General features: G+C 37.3%; 1 protein-coding gene across 1 annotated transcript in view; it reads left to right on the top strand.

The window, feature by feature from the left end:
* Positions 1-8,761, top strand: part of LOC118855191 (zinc finger protein 280D-like) — a 31,559-nt gene extending 22,798 nt beyond the window's left edge. The window contains 2 exon segments of the mRNA XM_036765282.1: positions 6,188-6,479; positions 8,663-8,761. Of these exon segments, the coding sequence (XP_036621177.1) occupies positions 6,188-6,479; positions 8,663-8,761 (391 nt within the window).
* Positions 8,762-12,313: the final 3,552 nt, after the last annotated feature.

Below are 12,313 nucleotides of genomic sequence, written 5' to 3'. Positions count from 1 at the left end.
GCATATGCTGCATGGGCAACAAATAAAATGTCTGTGCGGGCTTCAAGAAGTGGATCTGCAGTCAGCAGCCCACTTCCCCTGTTTTCAAATGGGCACATGAGGAAATCAATAGTCTATATTCTCAACTCGTTCTTTCAGAGGGAACCAGGAAGTCCTCTCATACCACCCTCTCTCTCATATTCAAGCCTTCATTTATAGCCAGAACATCAATAAGAATGCCATTGAGGTTTTCATTAAATGAATCATCCCAATAAAAAAATCCAGACAAACCAATGTCACATTTTACTGCGCCACATGATAGGGATCACCCCGGGTCCCACATAATTATGCCTGTCTCCACCTCTTGCACTCACCATAAATAATATTTTCTTCTCGCATCATATTGGTCTATCTCTTTTTCTTTATTTTTTTTCCTTTTTCCCTTCTCTACTCTCTCAACAGACACAACCATTACTCAGTGTTGGCTGTCCCTTGTAACTCACATATTCCATCACAGGTTATGTTGCACACACTATCTTTTTTGATGGAACTGTATTGCAGAGAAAGTAACTTCTGCTTGCATTAAACCCACTGTAACATCCTTGCCTCTTACTGCGGGTGTGCAATCCTCTTCCATAATCATGTTCTTTCTCAACCTCTCCCATTTCTAAATCTAATTGTCTTCTATTTCTAGTGTCCTGAATCTAGCATTTCTTCCCTACTAATTCTGTCTTCCTCTGTAGCTACTCTCTTGACAAGAGATTATAGGAGTTACCGTTCTGCTATTCCACAATCATGTTCTGGGTAAAAGTATATCTCCCACTTTTCTCTGTCTTCCATTTCCATTCTCCTTATACATCAAACTTTTCACTCAGCTTTCTCCATCAGAAAATAGTTTTCCTTTTCTCTTTTCACTCTTCCTCGTTTAGGTATCATCACAATGTTTGGGTCATAAATGGAATTTGATAGTATTCCCTCTTTGCCTATTTTTCCAAATAAATTATAAAATGTTGAATTAATTGTTCTTCAAATAGTTGGTAGAATTCACTTATGAATTCATCTTGCTGGTAAATTTTTCTTAGGGTATTCATTGATGGCTTATTCAATATATTTTTCTAACATATGGTTAGTTAAGTATTCCATTTACTCTATTTTTAAAAAAGAATCTGGGCAATTTATTTGTAAATACTCAACCACTTTAGCTAGATTGTCTGATTTCTTGTCATATATTTTGGGCAAATTAGCTCCTAATGATTGCTTTAATTTTTACTTATTTGGTGTCGAATTCATCCTTTCAATTTTTGATACTGGAAATTTGATTTTCTTTTTTTTAATTAAATTAATCAATGGTAAAATATATTTTTTTCATAAAACTTGTGTCTTATTTTATTTATTACTTAAAATGTTTTCTTATTTTCAATTTATTAATCTCTCCTTTGTTTTTCACAATTTCCAACCTGGCGTCTAATTGGTCATTTCATTAATGTACTCTTTTTCTGTTATATTGATGAAGCATTTAGAGATAAAAAAAAAATTTTCTTTAAGTACTGATTTGGCTGCATCCCAATAATTTTGCTTTCTCATTATTGCCATTCCTTTTAATTAATTTATTGATTGTTGTCATGATTTATTCTTTGACCCACTCATTCTTTAGTATTAGATAATTTAGTTTCCAATTAATTTTAATCTATCTTTCTCTAGCTTTTATTTAGTGTGGTTTTTTATTGGATTATTATCTGAAAAGGATGCATTCCATATTTTTGCTTTTCTGCATTTGACTACGAGTTTGTTTTGCCCTCATACGTGGTTGGTTTTTGGATGGGTGCTACTGAGAAAAAGATATTTTCCTCTCTATTGATATTCAGTTTTCCTCAGACATCTATCATGTTTAACTTTTCTAAAATTTTATTCAGTTCCTTTACTTCTTTCTTCTTTATTTTGTGGTTAGACTTATCTTGTTCTGAGAGTGTAAAATTGAAGTCCCTAACCAGTATAGTTTTATTGTCAATTTACTCCTGTAACCCACATAAGATTTTCTCCTAAAATTTGGATGCTGTATCATTTAGTGCATGTATGTTTAGAATTGATATTACTTCATTATGGTAGCTTTTAGCAATATATATTTTTCTTCCTTATGTCTTTTAATGAGATTCATTTTTGCTTTTGCTTTGTCTGAGATCCTGATTTCCCATTGCTATTTTTTTTTTTACTTTAGATGAAGCAGAATAGATTCTGTTCCAGCTCCTTACCTTTGCTCTTTGTCTCTCTGCTTCAAATGACTTTCTTGTAAACAACATATTGTAGCATTTTATTTTTTAATCCACTCTGGTATCCATTTCTGTTTTATCAGCTCATTCCATTTATAATCACAGTTCTGATTACTATGTCTTTCCTGCCATCCTATTTTCCTGTTTATAACTTTCCTTCTTTTTTGACCATGTGCCTCATCAAAAGTCTGTTTTGCTTTTGACTACCTCCTCCCTTAATATGCCTTCCCTTCTTTCAGCCTTCTATCTATGCTTTCTAATTGAGGGTATAAGAGAGAAATATTTTGCAATTACTCCTCTGAGGGCAAAATTAGTATGATTGTGGTATTGTGGGCCATATTTTATACGTTTTTGTTATAGATATGAACCTAAAAATAACCTGACATTATTGCATGTTATGGGACGGGAAGGTACTGTTTTCCTAGGTTCTCCTCTTCCCACAAAAATGGGACAAAAGATGGTAGAATGAGACTACGTCCTCCCAAACATTGGCCATAGTGGGTTCAGCTCATAAGGGCATCAGTTTGGGAGTTTGGATCAGGATATCTTTGCTGATTGGTTTACTGTGGATCTGATTAAAAATAGAGTCTAGCACTAGTTCCTTTATCTCATTCCTAGAAAATTGGGGATGAAGGATACATCGATGACACTCTACATATGAAACTTTCTCTTGCCTGCGGGACAAATCTGGTGACAGAAGATCTGATACTAGTGGATTTGGGGGGGGGTATAGATCAGGAATTTGGGTGCTCAGTGGATGTGGACAAGTGAATCTTTACTTATGTCATAGAGACCTTCTAATAGGGAAGAGGCAACATTTAATGCCAACCTGGGCAGGGAATTCAGTGTGAGGAGAAATCCATCTCCCATCTCTGTTTGAATTTGGGCTAGAGAACTTCTCCTCCTGGAACAAGCTCTGGGGCACATTTGTTTGTGTCAGGGAAATATCATCATACCTGGAAACATGAGAGAAATGGAATGCATGCCATAGAAATGCTGGGTAAAGTAATTGTTGATGTCTGAGTTGGTGAAGAGATGAGATGAGCTAGAGGACATATAATTATGCCTAAGTGTCTAACAGGTGCATGTAGGAGATACTAAGACTATTCTACTTGAAAGAAATAGGACCAAAGAGTCAATGTTCCAAAGAGGTTGACCCAGTTATAAAGTTAAGAAAAAAGGTTCTAATTAGTAGATTTGTCTAAAAGAGGAGTGATCTTTTTGGAGGGATCTAATTTTCCCCTCTGGAATGTTTCAATCAGAGCAGGAGTAATTGCTTCATGGAGACCTTGGAGAAAGGATTCTTGATCAAGTACAATTTTAAAATTTCCTTCACATTGTTACATTCCACAAAAGTGTAATTTTGGGACCTGAAATTATAAATTAAAATTAACAAACATTTATTTATACCTGTTCTGTGTAAGTCACTGATATTTGCTTGATATACAAATGTAAAGGAGGACAAACACCTACTTCCTTTTTCATTTAGATCACCTTTGGTCTATTTGATAGTCCCTTGACTGATAAGGTGCAGTATCCATACATCCATCCTATGGGCAGAATGGAATCCACTCTTCATCTTGCATTCATCCAATTAATGCTGCATTTTGGCTGGACTTGGGTGGGACTTGTTCCTTCTGATAACACAAGAGGGGAGAATTTCTTCAGTGATCTGAAAGAGGAGATGGTCAGGAATACTCTATGTGTAGCTTTTCAGGAAAGACTATGTTATTAAGCCAAAATTCATGACTGCGAAGAGGACCACGAGCATGCCTGAGTCGTTCGGAATCACAGGGTTTAATGAATTCTCTAGGTAGAAGGTAGAGGAAGTATAACATTTATTTAGACTCCAAAGGATCAGACCCAAGGACCAATGCCCCCAATTCGATATTATGCCAACAACATTCCAAAACCAATAAGCCCATCTGACTTTAATAACAAGGAGATTACAACAAAATATTATAGCAGCCAGCCATACAGACCATACCATACTTGTGGTTCCCCTCAATGCTAGGGCCCTCCTATAAGAAAGAGATTACAGTCTCACATATAGAAAAGAAGGAGACCTAGTCGTAGGGGGCTTCTTCTCCTTGTTTCTGAAAATAGGGGAAAAGTTCCACAAGAACTTATTCAGACATTCTCCTATCTGGAATGGTGCAGAGACGCTATATGTTCATCATTATAACTATAAAATTAATATATATCTAACACACTAAACAACATAAAGTTTACAATGACTGCAAGTACCATGTCTATCAGCGTACTGACAAGGTTCATTAATTGCACTGGGTTTTCAGTCCTTTTATGTCTAGGAAATGTAAACTATAGGGGAATTTCATTCAAATGTACAACCAGAACACCATGTACAGGGCATGAGCCAAGGATTAACAAATGAAAAATGACCCTAGCATCAAGAATCATTTTATTCATTTACTATCATTCATTTATTTACTATCTATTTATTTATCTATATTTATTTATTCTACTACTACTATTTATTTGTTCACTATCATTGCAATGTTGTCTATTTTTGAGATGAACATTTGTGCAAATAATTCCTCTTTTCAGTAATGAGACTGATCCTTTTGAATGTTCCGAGACAGGGATTTAATGTTATCCTTTGAATCCTCATTTTTATCCCAATTCCTTTTATTCTGCTTTCTTTCCTTCCCTTCTGTTCCTTTCTCTTCCCTTCCCTTTCCTTCCCTTCCCGTCCCTTCCATTCACTTCCACTCTCTTTCCTTCACTTCTATTCCCTTCCCTTCCTTCCGCTTCCTTTTCTTTCCCTTATCTTCCCTTCCTTTCCCTTGCCTTCCCTTCCTTTCCCTTGCCTTCCCTTCCTTTCCCTTGCCTTCCTTTCCTTTCCCTTGCCTTCCCTGCTCCTCCCTCCCCTCCCCTCCCCTCTCCTCCCATGCCCCCCTCCCCTTTCCTTCCTTTGAAGTTTTAGGAGGGGATACAGTGATAGGACCTGGTTTAGGAACTGTCCTTGGGAGCTCATTACCTGTGAGGTCAGTGAGCATGGCCTAGGGCTCTCTTCTAGGATATCCTAATTGAGGTGTGTGTAAGGCACAAAGTTCCTAATTATCCTTGAAGACCAGACTTTCTTCTGTAGCTTGTCACATTCTCATTGCTTAGCACAGTACCTGGCACACAGTAGGTGCTTAGTAAGTGTTGATTGGTTGGTTCTCTGATTCGCAGTTATCAGGCTTCCAAAAGAGAAACAATGTTTCCTTACCTGAATAAGATAGGAGGATGGACTTCAGGGTCAATAAATATGCCCTAAAATTCTATATTTTAATAATCTCCCTGCTTAACTCAGGTAGTTATTATAGCAAGAGAGAGATAAGTCCTTCATCTGCAATCCGTCAGTGTCATACAACAGACTTACTTGAAAATTCTACCTTTGAAATACATGTTTTCCATTTTCACCGCAACATATAATCTTAAAATCGTTATAATACATCTAGAACTTATATTATCAATATATTTGAATATATTTGTCTGTTCCAAGCTAATATGTTCTGCATGGTTAAGAGGACCATTAAAAATTTCTCCAAATTACAAGTTCGGAATTAAAAGCTCCTCTTTCCATGTTTTCACAAGATAGAAAATCAGACTGCGTGATTTGTTCAGTCCCATTTCAAGACTAGACATGTTCTAATGTCTAAAACACATCATCATTTCTTTTTGTGCATGTGTGTGTTCCTGAAAGGATTTGAAAGGATGTTTAGTCCAAGTCACTCATTTTACAGTTGTGGACATTGACACTCTTGGTGATGAAATGATTTTGCTTAGAGTCACCCTGTTAGTAAATGTTAAGGGCAAGACGTTGGACAAGAGTTCCTGACTCCATGTCCAACTCTCTACCCATTATGATAGAGAAACTTTGCTGTTTCAGTGCACAGATTTTTGCCTGATTCTTTACTTTTTTTCCTCTTTAGGTCAATGATAAAACCTTATCAACATCCGCTTGCTCTCCAATTTGCTGTGGACGAGATCAACAAGAATCCCCATTTGCTGCCCAACATAACCTTAGGATACCAGTTGCTCAATAACTTCCATAACAACAAACTGGCTTTGGAGAGCTCCTTGATATGGCTGTCAGGGAGGGGTCCAACCATCTCTAACTATGGCTGTGGCAGGCAGTCCAACTCAGTGGCTGTCATTGGAGGGATGTCATCTACCCTGTCCATGTCCATGGCCACCATTCTCAAACTTTTTAAAGTTCCACAGGTAAGGGAGCCCAATATCATCACTCATTTTCATCCAATATGGTATTTGTATTTAAAACAGCAAATCCTTCATAATCTGTTCCTGTGCAGTGTCTATGAGTCAATAATTATCAAGAAGTTCTAGGCACTGTCATCATAGCAGAAGATACAAAAAGGGGGAAACAGTGCCTTCCATCAGGGCACTCACTCTGTCCTCTATATGGTGTGGTGCTATATTGGTTTAACTGTGATGGTTTTCCACCAAGTAAAATTCTGCTCAACAAATAGTCACTATACTCCAAGTTCCCCTTTTTATATTTCTATAGAACTCTGAAGACTTTAAATGGAATAAAATTTTCTTTTTCTTCACCTCAGAAAATTACCAAGGAAAGGGCCCTCTTCCTTTTCATTTTCATATTGATTTGTGTATTTTCCCTAAATGAATGAACCTCTAGTACTTGCCTTCAGCAGTCTGTGCTAATAAGTAGCATCCAATTCTGTGTTTAGGATTATCTTCCAATTTGGGCTGAGAATTCACCTCCTTCCTGAATCTGTGCCTGATTTGCCCAATATATGATGTGTCACTTCAGAATAGAAATAGCTTATATATTCAATTCAAGCTATTCATTTTTTATTTAAATTAATTTATTTTTAGTTTTCAAAATTCACTTCCATAAGTTTTAAATTTTCTCTACCTCCTTTTCCTCCCCCCTCCCCAAGACATCATGTGATCTTATATAGGCTCAAGTTATTTCTAAGAAATAATTTTTTGTCGAATGCCAAATGCACATTTTCTAACTGGATTCTCACAGAATGTTATGATGAACCAGATACAGCCTCTGTGTGATCTCACTGGGGAGGCCACTGGACAATATAAGAGAAATAAGGGGTGGTTAAGTAGAAGGTCAAGTTGCCATTTTTTTTTTTGTTTAGCAACCAATCCTTCTCTGAGCAGAGAGGATTAATACATAAGTCAGAAAAGTCACAAATCATGTATTTAATGGAATTTCTGACAGTAAATTCCTTGATGCTTCCATTCCACAGCTTACTTATGCTGTTCCTCTTTTTCTACATCATCCTTTAGACTTCTCACAATTTTGATTTTTCAAAGATCATTGTGACCCATGACTATATTTGTTTTCACAGTATCCTACAAATATTAGTTTACAAAAAGAGCTTTTTTTTCCCTTGGGGCGCAACTGGGATCAGTGAAATTCCTTAGTAAATACCCAAATGTAATCTAGTACAATTTAATTCAAAACACATTTGTAATGCAGTGTTTTGTGATGTGCTCTGTAGTAGAAGCTTGCATTTGAGATAAATTAAATTTCGAAAACACAGCATCACGCTTAGCCCTTCTTTAGTTTTTATTGTCTTGTTTGGTTACAATGTTCACACTAATTAAATTACATGCACAAATTGTTCTAATATACATATATACATCTATATCTCTCTTCATCTCTGTATTTATTTAATACAATGAAATTCTGAAGGAATCACTGACAGCTTGCACAGACTGCTGCTTGAGTTGGGTCCTGCATGGCCTTAGGAATTTCAAGCGTTAGAAAGGTGAGAAGTTGAGAAAGAAAACTTGTGCTATGATACAGATGCAGAATATGAAATTTTATTTCCACCCAACAAAGAATCCAATTCACCTTAAATGTTGAGGATTTGCATTCTAGGGATATATTGTTTTAGTTGAGTTGTCTCAGTTATGTCTCAATCTTCTTGACCCTATTTGGCTGGTGTGTTTTGCCATTTCCTTCTCTACCTCATTTTTCAGATGAGAAAACTAAGGCAAACAGAGTTAATTGATGTGCCCAGAGTCACAGAGTTAGTGTCTGAGGCTAGATTTAAACTCAGGTGAATGAGTCTTCCTGACTCAAGGCTTGGTCCTTTGTCCACCTCATCACCTAGCAACCCCACTCTAGGGATGGAAAGCTAAATTGTTTCAGAAAGGTTCATTGTACCTATCCCAAAGATCATTATGGCTTTTGAGTCCTGGTTTTTGATAGGAGTGTTCCAATTGGGTAAGGAGCAAGAAGTTTCTTTGGATCTAAAATGCTTGAGGACTGGTCTTTGCTTCATCTGGACTGGCTTCTTGCAGGTCACTTTTTCCTGGATGATATGCTGAACTTTCGACAGGGTAGCACAATGAGGGGCTGCTGATTTGAATCTTCCTCTGAATTATTTGCTCTCCTATAGACTCTGCTCGTGTATCTGGGTGTACAGCAGATTTTTGATCACTTGAAATCTGTCAAAGCTCATTCACCTACATTTTTAGATACTCCCTTCAAAAGTTAAAAAAAAAAAACAATAAATAGGAAAATCAGACCAACAAGCTTTTAGTAAGCCTTCTGTGTGTGGGGGACAATTGGGCATACAGATATAGTTATAATAGCTGCACTTCTTGTTCTCAAAAAGCTTATCTCCTATTATGGAGATATCACACATCAAAAGAGGCTTCAACATGGGGATTTGTCATAAGATGTAGGTCCTTGTGGGGGAATGGTGGAGAAGAATGCTTGAAAGTTAGATGTAAGAGGTTCTAGGAGGAACTGACCAATCAGTGGAAGTGGTTACAAAGGCAAAATGATGTTCCAGATGAGAAGGCCCTTTAGTTATAGTAGGAGATCCTCTGTTTAGGTTCACATGATATCAAGTTGTAAGGATAAGGAGGACAGCTACTATGATTTCACTAGATTTCTTGCCAAAATCCAGGAAGGGCTGAGAGAAGGAAATACTGGTCCTTGGTATGAATCACAACCTAGGAATTTCTGAATCATCAAGGCCCAAACTTTCTTCCAAAATTGCACAGATTGAATTGGCAGCAGGCAGAGAAAGTCTCTTAATGCTTGATGGACCTAGTCTCAGTTGCCATTCCCCTTCAACCTCCATTAAATTCAGGAATACAATAAAACCAGTTCTCAAAATTCTTGTGTTCCCAAAGGAGAACCAGAGAACCTGCCTTATACTTAGTTTTCAATTCTTCATGTAACTAAATACATCATACTTCTTTCTTTTGTTTTTCTTTCTTTCTACAGTATTTGTGAATAAGTATCTAGAGATAGGATAGAATAATTTTTGAACTTCGAAGCACTGAAAGGTTGAAAGTTTCACCATTGGCCCCTTTATCTCCTAGAGTTGGTAGCAGAGGCAATAGTAGTAGCCAAGCCACATCTTGAAGCTGATCCAGCTGTAGTCTGACCTGTTAACCAAGAATAGATCCACTTCAAAGAGTTAGTTGATCTAAGTAAGGGAGTCATGAGCCCAAAAATGTTTTGTATGCAAAAACATTCTTCTCCTCATCCCTTTGCATCATTCCTTTTCACAAAAAAGTGGCCTTTGTATCCCAGAACTTCCCACAACCTTTAGAGTCCTCTTGGCCTTTAGTAAATTCCTGCCAGACCCTTACATTCAGAAAGGTATCCTGGTCAACCCTCCTCCATTGTCTCAGCTCTGTTTCTGAATACACAAAAATATGTTCCACTTGCTTTTGCATAATGTGATGTTGTGGGAAGAGGGCTGTTCACAAACTGTATGCCTTCTAACAATCCAACCTTTGTAACTCTGGAAACAGGGTGATTTATCCATTCCTCTCAAGGAAGTTCTGAGGAGACAGAACTGATTATGCATACAAAACGTTTGTCATGGAGTCACTCCCTGACTCATCTGGGCTGACTCTTTGCAGGAGTTGGTGTTCTGATTCATGGGTCAACTTTCTGCTTATTTGACTCAAGCAGTTTGCTGGCCTGGTGCTCTTGAGCTGCACTGGAATCAGCTGCTGTAGCTCTGGACTTTGGTGTTCTCTTTCAAAGACTGTGATCTCAGGGGACTGCTAAGGATCCTTCTAATTATTTGAATCACATCACATTGTAAACTCCTCAATTCCATCTCTAGACACTCATTCCCCTAAGATGAGAATAACTTCAGGTACCATATGCACAGGGACACATGTCAGTATAGGGGGTGAAGCAGGGGAGAAAAGCCAGTTGTTCTTCATCATGTCTTAGTACTTCTATAACTTTTTCCCCAAATCAGCACCTCGGAGGGGGAAAAATACTCCAAAGGGCTAAATTAAGTATGTTATCCATCTTACTGTATCATCCTCATTTTAGGAGCCAATGAGTTATTATGGTCCATACTTTCTTGCAAAGGTTTGTGTTGCATGTGCTACATGGCCTACATGGGCAGAGAATAGAGAATTTCTGTGCAGGCTTCAAGGAGGAAATGTTCAGTAGGCAGCCTACTTCCTCTATTTTCAAATGGAGACATTGGGAAATCAGTTCCTTAAATTCTTGATTTCTTCTTTCAGAGTGGTAACAGGAAATCTCTCTTATACTTCCCCTGGACTCCTATTTTCAAGCTTTCATTTATAGCCAGAACATCACTATTAGTGTCATTGAAGTTTTCATTATCTCAATCATTCTGATTTTCTAAAAAAAAAATGTTTCTGAGGAACTAACGTCACATTTTATTGTTCCACATAATAGGAGTCACCCTAGGTCCCAAACAATAATGCCTGACCCCACCTATTGCACTCACTATAAATAGTCTTTTCCCCTCAGGCCATATTGGCCCATCTCTAGTCCTTTTTTCTCTGTCTACTCTTTCAAACAGCCATAACCATTATTTGGTGTTGGCTGTTGCTTGGAACTCACATATTCCTTCACGAGGTATGTAGCAGATGTCATCATTGTTGGTGGAATTGTGCCTAAGAGAAAGGAACTTCTCTTTGCATTAAATGACAATCACGTCTTTGACTTTCATTGCAGGTGTACAATCCTACTTCAAAATTATTATTTTTTTTAATTTTTTTATTTTTAGTTTATAACATTCAGTCCCACAAGTTTTGGGGTTCCAAATTTTCTCTCCCTCCCTTTCCTCTCACCTTCCCCCATCCCAAGACAGTGTGTAATCCAATGTAGGTTCTACATATACCTTCACACTGAACGTATTTACATAATAGTCCAGTTGTAAAGAAGAATTATACCCAACGGAATGAATCATGAGAAAGGATAAATGAAACCAAAAAAAGAAGGACAAAAAGTGCAAAAAGTTTTCCTCAATCTGCATTCAGACTCCATAATTTTTTTTTCTCTGGATGTTCATAGCTTTTTCAATCATAAGTCTTTTGGAGCTGTCTTTGAACCTTGCATTGATGAGGGGAGTCAAGTCCATCAAAGTTAGTCCTTATAGATATCATGTGTTTATAATCATGTATAACGATCTCCTCATTCTGCTCCCTTCAGCATCACTTCATAAAAGTCATTCCAAGTTGTAATGGAGTCTGTCTGCTCCTCTTTTCTCATAGCACAGTAGTATTCCATTACATTCATATATCATAATTTCTTTAGGCATTCCCCAATTCATGGGCATCCCCTTGGCTTCCAATTCTTTGCCACCACCAAAGAACTGCTATAAATATTTTTGTACATGGGGTCCCTTTCCCAATTGTATGATCTCTTTGGGATGGAGCCCTAGAAGTGGCATTGCTGTGTTGAAAGGTATGCACATTTTTATAGCCCTTTGGACATAATTCCAAATTGTTTTCCAGAATGGCTGGATCAGTTCATAACTCCATCAACAACGTAACAATGTTCCAATTTTCCCACAACCTCTCCAGTATTTATCATTTTCCTGTTTTGTTACATTAGCCAGTCTGACAGGAGATATGTGATACCTAAGAGTTGTTTTGATTTGCATTTCTCTAATCAATAGTGATTTAAAGCATTTTTTTCATATGCTTATATATATCTTTAATTTCTTCCTCTGAAAATTGCCTGTTCATATCCTTTGACCATTTCTCAGTTGGGGAATGACTTATATTCCTATAAATTTGGCTCAGTTCCTTGT

This window comes from Trichosurus vulpecula, chromosome 6 (assembly GCF_011100635.1).
Source record: "Trichosurus vulpecula isolate mTriVul1 chromosome 6, mTriVul1.pri, whole genome shotgun sequence".
Lineage (NCBI taxonomy): Eukaryota > Metazoa > Chordata > Mammalia > Diprotodontia > Phalangeridae > Trichosurus > Trichosurus vulpecula.
The sequence above is the reverse complement of the archived record's forward strand: the minus strand, read 5'-3'. Positions and strand labels throughout refer to the sequence as shown.